Source organism: Colletotrichum costaricense (assembly GCF_030867565.1).
Source record: "Colletotrichum costaricense strain IMI 309622 chromosome Unknown Scaffold_7.1, whole genome shotgun sequence".
In the NCBI taxonomy this organism is placed as follows: Eukaryota; Fungi; Ascomycota; class Sordariomycetes; order Glomerellales; family Glomerellaceae; genus Colletotrichum; species Colletotrichum costaricense.
Genome location: NW_026848236.1, coordinates 1,986,814 through 2,003,083, shown reverse-complemented (window position 1 = coordinate 2,003,083; position 16,270 = coordinate 1,986,814). Strand labels below are relative to the sequence as shown.

General features: G+C 52.6%; 5 protein-coding genes across 5 annotated transcripts; 4 read left to right on the top strand and 1 right to left on the bottom strand.

Moving 5' to 3' along the window:
* Positions 1–793: 793 nt before the first annotated feature.
* CCOS01_07844 (uncharacterized protein) lies at positions 794–1,571 on the top strand (the record flags this gene model as incomplete). The annotated part of the gene is made up of 2 exons (XM_060456007.1): positions 794–902; positions 949–1,571. 2 exons carry the CDS (start codon positions 794–796, stop codon positions 1,569–1,571), a joined length of 732 nt encoding a protein of 243 aa, XP_060313899.1.
* Positions 1,572–2,878: 1,307 nt separating this feature from the next.
* CCOS01_07843 (uncharacterized protein) lies at positions 2,879–3,334 on the top strand (the record flags this gene model as incomplete). The annotated part of the gene is made up of 2 exons (XM_060456006.1): positions 2,879–2,926; positions 3,017–3,334. 2 exons carry the CDS (start codon positions 2,879–2,881, stop codon positions 3,332–3,334), a joined length of 366 nt encoding a protein of 121 aa, XP_060313898.1.
* A 5,237-nt stretch (positions 3,335–8,571) lies between these two features.
* Positions 8,572–8,960, top strand: CCOS01_07842 (uncharacterized protein; the record flags this gene model as incomplete). Its single annotated transcript, XM_060456005.1, has 2 exons — positions 8,572–8,622; positions 8,682–8,960. Coding segments are annotated over 2 exons (330 nt in total), but the record flags the coding sequence as incomplete, so codon positions are not given.
* A 1,225-nt stretch (positions 8,961–10,185) lies between these two features.
* On the bottom strand, positions 10,186–11,836 carry CCOS01_07841 (uncharacterized protein; the record flags this gene model as incomplete). The annotated part of the gene is made up of 2 exons (XM_060456004.1): positions 10,186–11,517; positions 11,645–11,836. 2 exons carry the CDS (start codon positions 11,834–11,836, stop codon positions 10,186–10,188), a joined length of 1,524 nt encoding a protein of 507 aa, XP_060313896.1.
* A 3,215-nt stretch (positions 11,837–15,051) lies between these two features.
* Positions 15,052–15,880, top strand: CCOS01_07840 (uncharacterized protein; the record flags this gene model as incomplete). The annotated part of the gene is made up of 3 exons (XM_060456003.1): positions 15,052–15,413; positions 15,519–15,762; positions 15,839–15,880. The coding sequence occupies 3 exons, from the start codon at positions 15,052–15,054 to the stop codon at positions 15,878–15,880; spliced, it is 648 nt and encodes a 215-aa protein (XP_060313895.1).
* Positions 15,881–16,270: the final 390 nt, after the last annotated feature.

The window sequence follows — 16,270 nt, the reverse complement described above, 5'->3', positions numbered from 1 at the left end:
TCTAACAAGATCCTCGGTGAGAGGCCCGGAGTCGGACCAGATCGCCAAGGTAGCTCGGGGGCGGGCTGGCTGGCAGACGGCGTCCACCATGATCGATCCAAAAATGAGAAGCATGTCTCCTGTTGCGATAGAAACACTGATCGAGTCAGATCCATTGGCTGCAGGCATCAATCATCAGACACTGCGGACCCTGAATGAACGCGATGATGACACTAGAGCCGGCCGTAATACCTACCGTTGATGGTATACGTCGCCGTGGTCCATCCCGAACCGCCAAGGCCCCTCGGGGTTTTAGGTCGTTCCCCTTGCAATGAGACTCGGGTTACAGTAAGAAGACACGCACGAATAGACCATGGAGTCCCCCGGGTAAAATACACGGAACAAGAGGCGCCTATCGAAGCCTGAAAGAGTCTTGAAGGGAAAAACCACTCAGATCCGTGGGAGGCGTAGACAGCGCCGACCGAGCGGGTCCGGCACCGGGCGACCAGCAATTTTCGGGAGGTCGCTAAAGGCGGGCGGAACGGGAAACTAGCCCCATTTGGCCAGCCTCCCGAAATGGTAATCCAGGGGCAGCGAAGCGTCGAAGCTACGCCGCACTCCGCATGCCTGGTGGCCGAGTGGTAGCCGGCCAAGGACGCGTCGGCCTCTCATCAAGCTTCTAGGGCGCACCTTGAAGAATTCCGTCAACGGCTGTCAGTCGCGGGTAGTCGTTTGTCTACACTAACGTGGTACTAACAGTACGAGGTGCTTACCTTACCATAGTGTGGTACGGAGGACAGAGTAGAGGCTATGGATGGGCTCACACCTTTCTCGAGAGGGCGCCCCGCCAATGAACCCAAGCCGAGATCTCTGTTCCCCTCATCAATGCGTGACGACACATCCTGATATCAAGAGCGACGCTCGTAAGCACGCGTTCGTCACGGCAGGCCCACCGGCTCACTCGCATAGGTCCACCGTCCACCCAGCAAGCCGTAGAGCCTGTCCTCTCCGATCTTGAGTTCTCAGAAAAGGCAACGAAGCACACAAGGGGAACGGCTTCCGCTACCCGGGTCCGGATGCCACCCACATGGCGTGCCTGTGAGCACGTAGTGTACAGTGCAGCGTGGCATAGGAAGCGAGACGTTCCATCGAGACTGGAACCCGTCATGCCATCCTCTCTCGTCAGCCGCAAGATGGCATCGAAGAAGAGAAAACGACTGGTCGCCTTGCGAGACTTCAAGAGACAATTCTTGTCGGCCCAGGCGCGGGGCATGTGTGGGAGCGGAAAGGCTTCGCCGCGCCGGGAGAATGTCCATTTTGCAACAACGGCAGGGTGCTATTCGGGCACCCTCGAGAACGTGATTCGACCTCGACCGAGTTTTCCTCGGCATGCAGCCCATTGCTCACATCCGATGGGGGTAAGTCACAACATGCGGATGGAAGTATCTATATCCGTACCAGTCTACACTGGCGCACAAGAAAGCAACAGCAGACGGCCCCTCTTTGGGCCGCAATATATCAACGTGCCCTTGAAGCAAATGCCGCTCGGGGGCTCGGAGCAGTGTAAACCTTATCAACTGTCAAAGTATTGAGAGCGGAGGCATTTACGATTGATTCGGACAAAAGAAAAAAGGCTCGTCCACTTTTCCAAGGCACCTTATCCACGTCGCGCCCCGGGAACATGATCGCATCCTGGGCAGACTTTACAAAGACCAGGACTAGGTACTTTTCCACCACGTTCATCCCATCCACTTCTCCACTAGATTTTTGTTCTTACCCCTGGCGCCCCAAAGAACTTTTGGGTCTTTGCCCCCCTCCTCAAAATCTCGAAAACCAACGGACCAACGGTTCCACTGCCTTCCAAAAGAAACAAAGCAACAATGTGTCAGGCTGGCCAGGGCCGAGCTCGTACCCATGATATGGTAATTCTAGCCAATGGATCGCCCTAATTGTTGAGCTGTTTGCCTGTCAAAATACCAGATTGAAAAGGAAGCCGGGAAGCTTGCCCCCGCGAAACGATTTCATTAAGCAGGGCTTTGCTTGACGCGATGCTCTTTTTGGTTCTCAGCCCATGGCGGGCTCGACTTGAATCCACAGAGCAGGCGAATAGGCAGAATAAACCTTGTGGATTAGAGCCGAGCACATGGCTATCCTCCCTCAAATATATGAACCTCTGGTCAAAGAGGCAGCATTAGTGGTACGATGACGACGATAAGAGCCAAACTTCACTGCAAAATTCGACGTCTATTCAGGAGCTCACATGAAACGCTGAATCGACAGATATGGGCTGCCACCTCCACGCTTCTGGTTCGGGACGTCGAAGCAGCTTCTACCTGGGACAAAGAAACCCAAAGCCCTTCGTGCAGCTGATCTTGACCGACCCCCTTCAGAAGAGTCTTCTTACGGATTAGATGCCAAGGCACGGCCCACCACACGATTTTGCCATTTAGCCTTCATTTGGTCCTCCTTGAAAACCTCGCACCCACGACTACGAACTTCATGGAATCCTTCAAATTTCCAGGATGTGTATGCACCTCAGATGCAGGCACAAGTCGCATTGAGGCCGCGGGCCGTAGGTGTGGTTGGTCAAAGTAACGTGAAGGGTGTGTAAGATGCATCTTGGCATCGCGGGTACACGCCATGCACTCGCAGATGCTTACTGAGGAGGTCGTGGGAATCGCATCACTATTCATCCCCCCTTCCACGAGGCCGGGTTGGGGGCCCTTTTTTGCACTGACTATGCAACGATCTATCGGTCTCCGCATGCCGTCATGGTTGTTCTCTATTGTTTCACGAAGCCTGGCCCCCCGAAGTTGTGCCTTGGGAGTGGAACCTCTTTCGGAGGATCAGACAAGAAGGTCCCCTCTTGTAAATCGCCCAGCCTTCTTTCTCATGGTCCATGGCCCGCCAGGGCGGTGCTCACGCCTTAAGAAGACCGACGGACATGGTAATTGGCTGGTCCGATTGAATCCTCCAGAGGGCCGAGTCCTGGTAAGGAAAGGCGCAACGGGTCTCTTCTCAATTCTCACACCGGGAGCCTTGCGGCCTGGGGAAGCGCCGGTCGACTTTCTACAAGAGGACATGGTATGACTATGGGAGACGAACTATCAAGGGCCGCGATGCGGAGAGGAGCGATGAGGCTTGCGGGAACCCGCGGGAGCTCATTTCACGAATGATTTCCCCGATTCTGCAGAGGGGTCTGGAAGAGGAGAAGCTGACCGGTCTCTGGTCTTGGTACGCGGCACAGCTTATCAACGCGACGCACCTGCTTTTTCATGTACATGCGGTTGGAATCAACAACATGCAGGCCAAGAAATCTATACAGGAGGCCCAGGCCGCGGATGGCGTTCGCTAGAAAGCCTAGAGGAAGAAAGGGAGGGCAGCAAAGTGAAAGGTAACGGACGACCACAAACGCCCCATGAGCTGTTTGCCCTACGGTAATATGCCACCCCGGATTCCTCCAACTGTCGATGTTGGGAGAATTTATCCCACTCACACGCCGTCTGACAATTCATTTCGCGAAATCAATCCGCTTGTGGACTGTGCGTCTGGGACGGCACAGATGAGGCTAATGATGAGCGGGCTAGCGTCGCGACTATTGACATGACCCTCGCTGCAAATCTACCAGCAATTTGGGAAAAGCGAAGCCCCGGGGGCCTCAGCGACGAGGATTTTGTCCCAGAGGAGGTCTGCATACGACGTTGGGGTACCGTTCAGTGGGATTATCCGTCTTTGTGATCGACATAACTGCTCCGCCGTGGTGGGCGGAAGGGAGAGGGATAAGAACAAACAACAGATTTGGGGTCCGATGATCCGACGATGGGGTTCACGCGTTCTTCCCCGTTTCTAGTGTACTCGTACTACGGGCATTTCTTTCTTTTTCGGTCGTCGTTTTTTTTTGTTGGAACTCCCAAATCCGTATCTGTTCCTAACGACAAAAAACGACGCACCGGTTCCAACGACGGAATATCCACACTGGATGAAACCTCTAGAAGGACCGTCGAAGAGGTCTAGCTGTTTGACTAGAACTGAGACATTGCTAACTTTGGCCTAGAGCTGCTGGCTGGCGTCAAGGTAGCGTCGCATCGCGCCTTCTGTCAGAGAGCTTCCACCCGGCGGTATTTCGTGCTCGTAGGGCAATGATCAACAGTTTGATGGCCCTTTTTCGGTTTGGTCATTCGAGGCTTGATTTTGTTTTTTTCTGGTTCTGTCTGGTCTATCGAACCAACAAGTGGAGGGAGAAGGTCTTTACACTTTCCGAGCGATTCCGATACCACGTCGGCATTACTCTGTTGTCTGTCCACGTAAGGCTTTTTTTCTTCGATGGCATGTCTCACTATCTTTTACTTCTAGCGCTTCTCGCGGGGCAAGGCGGGGTGAGAGTTCTGTCTAATTTCTGATCTTGACTAAGGGGGTGTGTAGCGGGCTTCGATATTTGCTATACACCCTCTCAGACATCTCGGAGGGGGGACCAGAAATTTGCCTGACTTGTTGACCGGCCGTTGTATCGATTCGACTCATTCGAGTCGGTCGGTCTGGCTGCGAACCCGCGGTGTCCTTTCGGTATTGGCACCCGCAACGGTGGTGCGTCGGTCGAATGTCTCAGTCTCATTGTCTCAGTTGTGCATCGCCGAGGTTGGGAGATCTCTGGAGGAGGGTGCGCGCCTGAGGCGGGTTTAGGTCTTGTGAATCATGTTCACGAGGTCCCGAGGACACTGTCGCATTAAAACCCTCGGCCGTACGGTGAGGGTTGGAGTTGCCAGCCAAGCTTACAGCGTCCACAGATGTCGCATTCTCATGGGATGAATGAGGTGTAGTTTGCGAACCGAGTCTTTCGCTCCCTCTGTTGATTGCCCAGGTAGGAGAAGGGGGTCCGATGTTCAGTCTTGGTTGAAACCGAGGCAGACGGTGCGGTGCGTTGGGGGGAAAGATCTCCAAGTGTTGATCATGGGCTTGTCGATGTGCGGGGTTCACGCGGGTGGCCTCGTGGCTTTTTTCTCCCTCCAATGATTGGCATTCGCAAGTGTTGCTGCCTCGGTTGGTGATGATGATGTTCTTGGGCCATTCATCTTATGATATTTCTCTGATTTGCAGCAGCGCCAACGGAAGATGGAGTGGGCTAGAGAAGAGCCGGCTTACAGACTATCGAGCTGGGGGCTTCTTTCTCGAGGAGCTGTATTTTTCTTTTCGAAGGAGAGAATGGGGATATGGCGGACCGAGCATTCGGTCCTTTCTTCGTCGACTTTCCGTCCTAGTTCAGCCCTTTTTTCGGGTGGGAAATTGTCCGGAGAGAGTCTATTGCCTCGAATCTCTTTTGGTCTGGACGTGGATGACGTCGATGAGGATCTTCGTAATTTGATGGCTTCCCTCACCCCCGAAGAAGATGCGGTGGTGTTTGCGTTATTGGTAACTTGGCGCGTCGGCCGATGCTCGATGGTAATGGCTACTGTGTAGTCGGTTTACATGCATGCATGAGGATAGAGAGCACGTCGCGTCTGGCGTGTGAGTCTTTGGAGAAGGGCCTCGTGTACAGCTTTGATGTCGTCTCTGATGGTTCCCCAGATCGGGGATGAGGGTTTAATGGGACACGCTGCCAGGTTTGTGAGAGGATGCGAGGGACTGCTCGGCTCGGAAATGGGTCATTGACGGGAAAGTTTGATGCTTCGAGGTCGTAGAAAGACGTACCGAGCAAGTGATTCCTTGATTCTGGGGAGGATATTGGCAGTATCTAGGAGCATCTTGGTGTAAATCAGGTGAGTGCGTATGGCGTTAAAGTACAGGTATCAGTTCACGAGCTGGGTCAAGGGTGGCTGTATTGACTAGCTTTGCTCCGGTTTACACGTCAATCTACGCTTGCTTCAGCTGTAGAGCCGGAACTATATCACACATGTCCTGATATCAACTTTATAGCCTCGTGTTAGTGAACGAGCTGTATGTTACTCTTCATGGCATATCTCCCCCCCCCCCCCCTCTCACTTCAGTCACCACTTCCAGTTCAAGGGACTGGTTAATACAATGTGTCATTCTCAAAGGGCCTTGGTGTTATTTGTGTAACAGTTGAGCAAAGCAGCTCATTCGCGGGGGTGATCATCGGCCCCCTTAAGTAGGTGATGAGATATCAGATTTCTATAGTTGTTCCTGTTACCATCGTCAGAATCTTTGATTGGAGTATTCGATATCATCAACGGTATTGCAATTCCTCTGTCCTGGAAAGTGGTTAGCTACCTTAAGAGCCTTCCCCCTCGTTCATCACCAAGTGTCCGTTTCATCTGTTCGGGTTATGATTTCAGCACATGGAATCGAGCCTAATTTGAGCTGATCTGAGCTTTTACAGGTAGAAGTCGGTTTACTTTAGGGTTTCTAACAGAGAATTCTATAAAAACTTCCTAAATGGCTTTTCTATGATTCCACCTATGACTTTTGCCTTGCCTTCCACTGTAAACTAGACATGGGTGGAGAGGTGATAAATGTGATCCCATGATTTAGGGCCTCAAGATCTCATCATTGCTTCGTTCTTGTGGAGTTTTCGTTGGGGAACACCACCCGGGCGACAAAGAATGTTGGCCCGCGTGGCTATCACGCCCTCCCCTTGATATCTCATATTGGGAGGAATCCATGTCGCAAGCCCTGTCTCGATGTCAACTTAATGCCACCTTTCTGCCCGGCCGATCCAAACTCAACTGCTTTCCTCTCACATCTTGTGCAGACAGACCGAGGCTATGATGTCCCAATATTCAAATTGCCTACACTCAAAATCTTACCTTAAACCCATCTACTTTGTAAGATCTTTACTAAATACTTGCTTTGCCATACAAAGTCTCCCGTCGAGGAGTGTCTATCGCCTTTTGTATATGTTTTGCACCCAACAATAAGCTGCCGAGACAAAAGGGTGTTGCTTGGGGCTCTTTTGAAGTTTGTGGCGAGCTTGGGCGAGGTAGGTGGTGATGTGAGACGGATGTTGGAGCGACGCAGCAGGTCCGCAGGTTGAGGGTGCAGCATGCGGAATGACTCCTCTCTCCGAAACACCACAATGCGGTGTCTTCTCAGTCGAGGTAGACAATACCGCCTTAGAGGTTGACAGGCTATTTTGGATCAGTTTATGAGCTTGTTGCTCCAGTCGCTGAGGGTTTGGTCGACTGTCGAAGGCGGATATCAGCGATGAATGTCAAGAGATTGATTTCCTACTTGCTGTTTGACCATCACAGAGACTGCATAACTCTCCTGAATATCCTTCTTCGCATTCGAAAATGTCAGGCCATTGGTGACTAGCCGTGATCGGGTCTGTCGCGTCCACACAGCCACCAGAGCGATTGCCCAGGGAGGGGAAAATACCGCTAGCTGTACTACAGTCAGTGATGGAGCTGAATGTCAAAGAATTAATTCTCTGGGAAAACGCCTCATGGATGAACGGTACGCGGTGCGGGCTTTCCCACCACTGGATCACGACGACCGCAGCCATGTTTCCAACCTTGGACTTTGATGGCAGCTGCTCAGCACTCGGGACCACTCCCAGCCGAGGGGATCAAGGAGGATAATAATGGGAAAGAGAGATGGCGGTCAACGCTGAGAGGAACGTTATTCCTTCGATGCGGCTACGCTTTCTGACGATGAGGCGTTTCGAGATGCTATGACGAACACATCGAAGGCCGATATAACCATCGACGATTAGTACTTGAACACCTTGTTTTCTAGTTTCATGCGAATCCAGTAGACAATGCATCGGTAAGTGAATTCGACTGCTAAGATTAGAGCAAACGCATATCAGGCGCTGCTTCCGTCAGTAGTACTATACGCTATAAGAAGATCATTCGTAAATCATTCGTCAGTTGATATCCAACTCTCGTCCTCTACAAGTACCTTAGCTGCTCCGTACCTTGCAAGACATAGGACGGAAAGGCAAGTTCAGAATGAATCTTAGTAGGCCCTGTGCGTTGACCTGTCATAACAATTGCCTATGGACCGACGACAGTAACCTCGGGTACGACCCCGTTTTTTCATTCTGCTATCTCCTTGTGTCAAGCTTGACGCCCAAGTTCATCTCCTTGTATGCAGATTCATCAAACGTCACAGGCAATTTGCAGAGTATCACGTCGCCACCCATGTACAATAGACTTTGTGAATGCAAAGTGAGCGCAAAATGTGGCGATTGAATTACACGAACGGTTTCCTTCTGGAGGTAAAGACGGGTTGAAAAAAAAGACGATGGAAATTGAAGAGTTTAGAAAGTTTCCCCTGACAACTTGTATAGAAATGTTGGTTGAAGTAGTGATCTGGAGTTGCGAGTGATAATGTGAAATCTCGATCGTGCCTTCCTTCCTGCCCGGCCTGAGGCTCGTTTCCACTGACGATATTAACAACCGTACCTACCTCCCCTTACCCAACCGAGAAATCTCTGGCCTCCATACTTTCTCTTCTTCTCCATTCCATCAGAAAAGAAATCTCGACCACCCCGCCGTTACCTGTAGCCGTGGACTTATTGAAAATCTAGTGGAAACATCTTTCTCTTATATATTGGACCGACTCGAGTGCTGTGCTCGTCAGTAAGACACGAAATTCTTCAAGGAGATGCCCATCAGCTGAGAACTACGACTAGAAGTCAAGAAGGCGGCGAAAGCAGTGAAGGAATTGTGTACTGAGAATGAGGTAAGTCAATCCGAATTTTTAATTGACAGTAAGAAAATTTCGATTTCATACATGTCTAGGTTGGCCGGACCTGGACGAGGCACAAGGCTGAGATAGATGAGGCTTCGATGGCCAGGAACAGGGCCAGACCGCGCACATCTGACGAAGATGAAGACAATGATGAAGACGACGATGAAGACGAACAAGACGATAGCAGCGAGCACACGGAAGTGCCGTCATCAGTCGCCGGAAGCGACGACACAACAAATGACGGCAATCGTCTGCCATCTCTCGATTCGAATAGACCCGAGCCCAGTCCTACACGGCCAAAGAGCCAGCGAACGTTGACGACCAACTGACTGACCAGAAAAGCGCACCGCCCTCTCAGCACGTGAACAGGGCTCTGATGACAACTAACGAACACGACAGCTGAGAGTATGGACTTTAACGAGGGGAGATCAGGATAGTAGTGGCTCTTCTTCTTCTTTAAGCACCTAGTCGGATCACAGCAAAGATCTAGAGGAGAGTCTCAGCGATATTATGGCTTTGGAGCATACCCCTCGAGGCAAATAGACACCCAACTTTGAGGCATTGAAGTGGAAGTGGAAGTCGGGATGCGGAAAAGGGAGCAGAGGCGTAAGGACAGGAAAGCGAGGCGTGCAGACAGAGGAAAGTTGGGAGAGGCAGGTGACGGGGACCGTACACTACGCCCGTTCAGATCCTGAACCTCTACAACCTATCAAGGAGGATTCGGGCCATTTTGATCATTGGGAAATCTTAATAAAGAAGGCTCTCATCATATGGTCTGCCTTAGAGAAAAGCAACGGCAGAGTCAACAAGAAGTGACGGTATGTGTTATCAAAAAGGTCAAGGTCCAACTTTTAGACAGATGGGTATCTATTCTATTAACGAGCGCAGGGGGAGTGAGAACCTCAACTCAGACCCTGATTTCTAGCTTTTTTTGCCTATTAGATATTGCACTCTATTCTATATGCCGACATAGGTTGTGGACAGACAAAATCATGTCAATGCAATAAGTATTACTCCGACCGCTGGCCCGGCGCCGAGCCAAGTACCAATTTCAACATCTTGATAGCGGGGGCAGCTTATCTGCCTCGTCGACGTGGCCAGTCCAGTGCCGGGCACTGTTCCTGCCTAGCCCTGCGAGACGTTGGAGGTTTCTATGGCTGACATACGTCAAGATCCTGGCAGCTTGTCCTCTTCACCCTCAAGGAAAGACGGCCCTGGGATGATGTCCCAAGCTGCTTAAGCCGATGTAGGATTGCCAGTATTGACATTGATGCTCGGGCTACCATAACCTGACGTAACGGACCAGGAGCCGAGAATGCGTCGGGTTGACTGACACCAGATGGCGCCTACTGCTGTCGAGGGCAAGGCTAGGACATACAGCCCTTTTGAACGGCAGACAAAGGCAATAGATTCCGGCGAGAGGAATTCCCGGGAAGTAGGATGAAGTATGACCGCGGGCAAAGCAAGTTTCTCCGTAATCGCATCACAGCAGAATACGACTGACAATTCGAAGCAAGCCCGAGCCGAAACGCGGCGTACATTCACGCCTCAGCCTCAAAAGACGGAACACTCTCCCTGCGCCTGACGGAAAGCATTCGCAAAGAAGGACTGCATCGCCGTGTAGTGAAACAAGATGCCGCCGAGAACCGCCAAATGCCACAAGTTGTGGCTTCCGCCAATGTAGTCAAACATGCCCGGGCACCAACGCTCGGGAATCTTGCTGGCGTATACAAAAGCGCCGAGCAGGTATACAAAGATACTCTTGGCAATCGGCGTGTAGAATTCCCAGACGAAGTCGGGTCCGTGGGAGAAGTAGAGCTGCAGGATCGGCAGGAACCCCGTTGCGCCAAGGCCGCAGAAGAAGGCGACGCGGGCCCATGCCATCTCGGCTCCGTTAAAGGTCGGGTGCCATGGGAGGATGACGCCACCGATGCCGAGGACTGCCGTCGTACCCATGTACAGCCAGCGGCTGACGGGATCGCAGTAGAAGGCCGTGTACTCGGTCGTGACGATGGACGCTGCAATAAGCAGCGAGATGCCCGTGTAGTCGACGCACGCAAAGATGCTGATTGCGTCTACGTCGGCCACGGCGTTCATGGTATGCCAGATCGTCGAGCATACCAGCGTCAGACACGCCGTGAAGAAGAAGACGGCGGCAACGAAGATATCCGTCTTGGTGCTGAATTGGAAGTTGATATTGCGGGGGTAAAAGTAGAGGGCGACGGCGAGAACAATGAAGAGGCCAATGGCGTGGGACCAAATGTTGACCAGCTCGTTCGAGGGGCGGAAGGCCGACCAGATGCACTCGAGCTTGGACTCGGTAAAGCGATATCCATCGCGGATGTGAGGGTTGATGCGCCACGGCATGGGGAGGTCGTCGTAGGTGATGAGTTTCGTCTCCCTGGCCCGCGCGACGGCGTGGGCAATCTTTTCCTCCAAACTCTCAGCGGCGCGCATGGCTCTCTCGATACCCTCGTCGACGACCTCCCGCGCGAGCCCGATGCTCTCGTCCACAACCCTTCGGCCCTCGTTCATGAAAGCGCTTGCCGTATCGGCGGCATTGGCAAGGCCTTGCTCCCGCAACTTGTGCGCCTTGTTCTCAAACTCGGTGAGCATGTCGTCCAGGAGCTCGATACCGACGCGGGCCTTCTCGTTCAGGGATTCGGCCGAGGCCAGAGCGCCCTGGTACCGGGCCTCGAGTGTCTCTACCATGATGTGCAGGCGCCTGCGTCCGGCGCCGAGGTACTCCTCCGAGGCGGAAGAGCAGCGAGCGCGGACGGTCTGGAGGGTGGAGAAGGCGCGGGATATGCTCGAGTCGAAAGTGAGCTCGCCGTAGTTTTCGAGGAATTCGAGGCGGCGTTCCAATTCGGTCAGGAAGAGGTCGACCTGTGGAGGAGTACTGTCAGCATGTTTCTCCTATCAATCCCGGATATGTTGTTTTCACAATGTCTCTGTAAAAAGAGAAACGCAACCCCGAACAACAGCCGAGGTCTGTGGTGGCGAGTGAGCATACCTTTAGTAGCAAGTGCTCCTCGCCGTCCATGATTTGGTTGACGATGGACTTGCGTCTAGGAATGAAATGGGAGTGTCGTCTTTTCCGAGCAACTTCGGAGCCTTCAGTCTGAGCTCCCGAGGCGGTGGCAGTGGTAAAGTCGTCGTCGTCCTGGATGGCGGCGCCGCTGCAAGGTGACTTGAGGGAAGCCATGTTGGCAATGGGTTCCATAACTCAGCCAACAGGAAGTCGGAAATATGTAGGTATTAACAGAAGCACCTCGGGTATGCTTCAAGCGAAAACAAGGTTTGGAGTCGGGGGCTCGGCGGTATAGACCGCAGCCAGGTGAAAGGTTGGTGGGATTCCGGAATGTTGAACTATGTCGGTCTCGCCTTCGTTTGGATTTACACGTGCAAGTGTGGTCCCGCAGTTGTGGTTTTGGTTGTGTTACACTGAAGATATGCGGTGTTTTGGTGATAGGGAGTGCGGTTGTGTTGTGGTTTGTAGATTTGCGGGACGAGTCGATGTTTACGGATAAGCCCACGAGCGGGAGGCGATGGCAATTATTGGCTTATACACCCAGCGCGAGGGGAGGGGCCTTGGCGTAAAGGGCGGGCGGTGGAAGGGTGGAGGGAGCGTGGGAGGGATGAGCAGGAGGAGGGGAACGGGAACAGGAATGCAGGTCAGTGAGACTCAGACAGGACAGAGACCGAAAAAGAAGGGACCGAAAGAAGCAGCTGCTTTCTCCAGGAAATGAAAAAGCGTTCTAAGTCTGTTGAGGTAGTTGAGCGGCGGGCGGATCTCAACAATGCGGGAATCGGATTGGCCGGGGCGTAAGTACGGAGAGGAGCAGGCCGCAGATCGACAGAACAGCTGGACCCTGGTGCCTTTCTTGGGGGGAAGGTCAAGGGGGACCTTTGGGAGGATGGTATCGGATGGCGAAATGCAATACGGATACACTTTTGGGTGCTTGTCTTGCGAGGAAACAAACACGAGAGCTCCTCGGATCGGATCCTTTTTGCACGTGCGTTTTGCTTTCTGTTTTTTTTTTATCTTTCAAGAAAAAAATGACGAACAGTGAGCAGATGCAAATAATGGAGCCAAGAGATACGAGACGGGAGCTTTGGCAGTTGAGAAAGAGCCTGAGAGACAAGACAGAACAGAGCGGGAGGCGAATTCCCAAGATCTGAACTGGCGCTTTGTGTCAGCAAGACGCAAAGTATTTTGTACTCAATTACCGAGAGCGATCCGAGAGATAAAGGGGAAGAGAAACAGAGAACGAGCAAACGTAACAAAGGAAAGAGGGAAAACTATTACGATGGGGAATTGCGAATGAGTTGCGGAAGCGCCCAAGCCAAGCCGCGCAAAGTGGTTTACGGATAGTATTCGTAAGGTACCTTGCAGAGGCCGGGGTTGTTGGCTCTTCTCATCTCGGGGCAATGTGGGTTTTTCTGCAGCTCTAAAGGGACATGACATCCGCCATCGGAACAACACACAAAAGCGACTGAACAGAGAGGCACTCGGTAAAGCATCCGAGTCCAATCAACCAGAGACCAACTGGAACTACTTCAGGACAGGGCAGGACAGAAGAGTAAAGTCATTGCCGAAAACACAATCAAGGGAAGTAGCTCAATGTGTTGAGAGAGGGAATTCCGCATGAGCTGTGAATCTCGAGGCTGTTGTTCGGTTCGCTTTGCTGGCCCCGAGCGGGTCCAGCGCCTGCATGGCCCGGTAAACTTCGGCCCCAGCCCAAGGCGCGCGTGCCGTGGCGTGGCGGGCCTCTGATGCGCGCCACCAATCGTCGTCATCCCTTCCTCGCACCAGTTCCCACAAGGGACCACAGTCCTTTTTTTTCTTCCTTTCCCTCTCAATCTTTCTCTCTTACGTCCACCAGTGAGAGTGCTTACTGCTCACCTGTTGCACCTGCAGCATCGAAACACAAAAGTTGGTGCATGGTGACGGACTAGTGTAAGATCTTCAGAAATGCGTGAATGCCAACATGCAGCCCGTTGCCGACTTTGCCTTGCCGTGCCGTTACCATGCGTTCTCCGTACATGTGTAAGAAAACCAAGCCTTGGGATGACGACCCAACGGCTGTCAATGCCTTGTGAGACGGAGGGGCCAAGGCATGGTCCGTACTCCGTACGCTATTTACCTTACACTAGCATGTGCATGAAAGAGCTCCGAGACTCTTCTTCGAAGGAGCAGGGTTGAGGTTCGAGGAAATCCGTCAGGTGTCATGTGTTTCCGACCTGGCAGGAATCAATAATGACGGAGCCCCAGAGTTTCATCTCAGGTAATAGCTTCAAAATCGCTGGAACCACCGTCTCTCTTACCACTCCCATTCGGATCTCCCCGCTTATGATGCGTACCTTAGTCTGCGGACAGCAGGGCAAACCAAAGGCTTGGGAGATGACGCTCGACATTGGAGAAATTCCTGCCCTAGCGTGCCTTGTGATGGACAACCCCAAGACCACCTCCAATGTCTTAGACTCTCATTGTTGTCCATGACTATCCTCAAGGTACCTTAGCTGCTTAGTTCCAAAGGCACTATCCGATAAGGCTTCCAACTAGTTTCCCCATAGCGTGCCTAAACATGTATGTACGGTAATGTTCTACCCTGTAAGCTCTGTATTGTGGTATCACTTGCTGCGGCCCAGCATGTGCTTCACCAGTGCGATGCGTTCCCTACCTTATCTCACCTACGGCCAGTCCGTTTCCTCCTAACCATGAGATCCGCCCGAGCATGAGTCGGTCCACAGCCTTGAGGATCAAGCAGAACGCCGCTCATGGCGGTTTGTAGATTGTAGTGTACATTGTGTTCCCGTCCAGGTTCTCAGCATCTTGGAGGTGGTGGGACGGGACCACGGGAGCTGGGAAATGCTACCGAAAGCACGGTCCCTGCGGTGCGGCTGCACTGATTTTCCAACGTCCGCCACGGTACAGTAGTGGTGAGCTATGGGAATATTGGCAAAAGCATCGGAAGCAGACTAGATCCAACCACCACGCCACGGCCCACGCTTTCGACTTTTGAGGCGCAACCTCAATTACCTTACCGAATACCTTTCAAAAGCAAACCACAAGGCTGAAGTTTCGTACGTTAGCCCCTGTCAGCGTACCCGTCTGTTTGCGCAAAAAGTGCAAAACCGCCCAATCCATCCCATTCGTCAGATCGCGCCGGACGACCTTACCTCGCCTTCCCTTCAGCCTTGCGCGCGCACGCGACAAGAGAGACTACGCGATCCCAACTTCACCCCGAAGCTTTCACGAACAATCCTTTCTTCGGAAAACGGCGATCAAGCAGATCAGCTCTGGCGAACACATCAACGAAATTCAAATCGAGACCGACATAGCTGTCACCATACCCTGCCACCCCTCATCGTCAACTTCTTCACAACCCCACGGATAAAGCACAAGAAACCGCAACAATGGTAGTCAACGAGCTCGTATCAGACAAGAAACTCGGCGCGGTCCTCCAGACCTCAGGCTACGCCCAAGACCAAGCCTCCAAGCTCCTCCACCTCCTCACCGAAATCACCCGCACCGCCGAAGAGTCAGGCTCAACTTCGCCAGAGCTCCAAGCCGCCCTGTCAAAAGAACAAAAACTCCTCCTCACAAACATCTCGCACCTCCGCGGCTTGCACCGGTCCGCCAACTTTGACGCCAGGGACACAAAAGCCCAGACCGCCGAGGCGCGCCACGAGGTCGACCGCCTGCACCTCCAGCTGCAGAATCTCTACTACGAGCAGCGCCATCTCGAGGGCGAGATTGAGGCCTGCGAATCTTACGAGTAAGTGGGAGAGGCTTTTTTTTATTTTAAATACTCTTCTGTCTTTTTCTCCTATATGGCGCGGTCGATAGAAGTTTCATCCATAGTTAACATGTGACTTTCCAGCCACACCTACCAGAAGCTACCTCTCATCCCCGTCGAAGAATTCCTCGCCGAGCAACCAGAGCACGCCGACGCCGACGAGGACGCCTTGATGATTGCGCGCATCGGCCACGAGCGAGTGGGACGCGAAGCTCTCGAGCAGCAGAGGCTCGAGCTGGTGGGCAGGAAGCAGAAGCTCATTGCCGAGAACAAGAAGCGCAAGGACGATTTGGCCAACCTCGATAAAGACTTGGAGAAGTTCATCGATGTGAGTTCTACAATGCCTTCCTTCCGTTTGACGAAACTTGTCATGCGCATCGATTTTCTAACGTCCGTCGGTGTAGGCTGCGAAACCCATCCAGGAACTCTTCGAAAAGGTTGTATGAAAGCGGTAGATTAGAACGTACTTACCCGTTGGACGAGCTCGATCTTTCGGCTGCTGCACGAAATGTCTCGCAGAAGATGCTTCGGTATCAATAGATCGTGTGCCTCACTGCTCTGCGAGAGCCTCTGACCCAGCCTCTTGGCTCGGCACTTCAGCTGGGGATGCCGCAGAAACAAGATGGCCCAGCGAGAATTCTGAATACGAGCATCTACGGGGGAATCATTCTACTGGGTGTTGACATGCCCTAGTATCCTTCTCAAGGCTGCCTTCGGAGTCTACGGATGAGGATTTTTCTCGAAAGTCGCGAGCATGCCTACGAGGGTGGGGCTACGGAAGGACGGCATCTAAGCTCAAAGGTATATTGCGGTGACACGCACCCGCGGGCACCGTT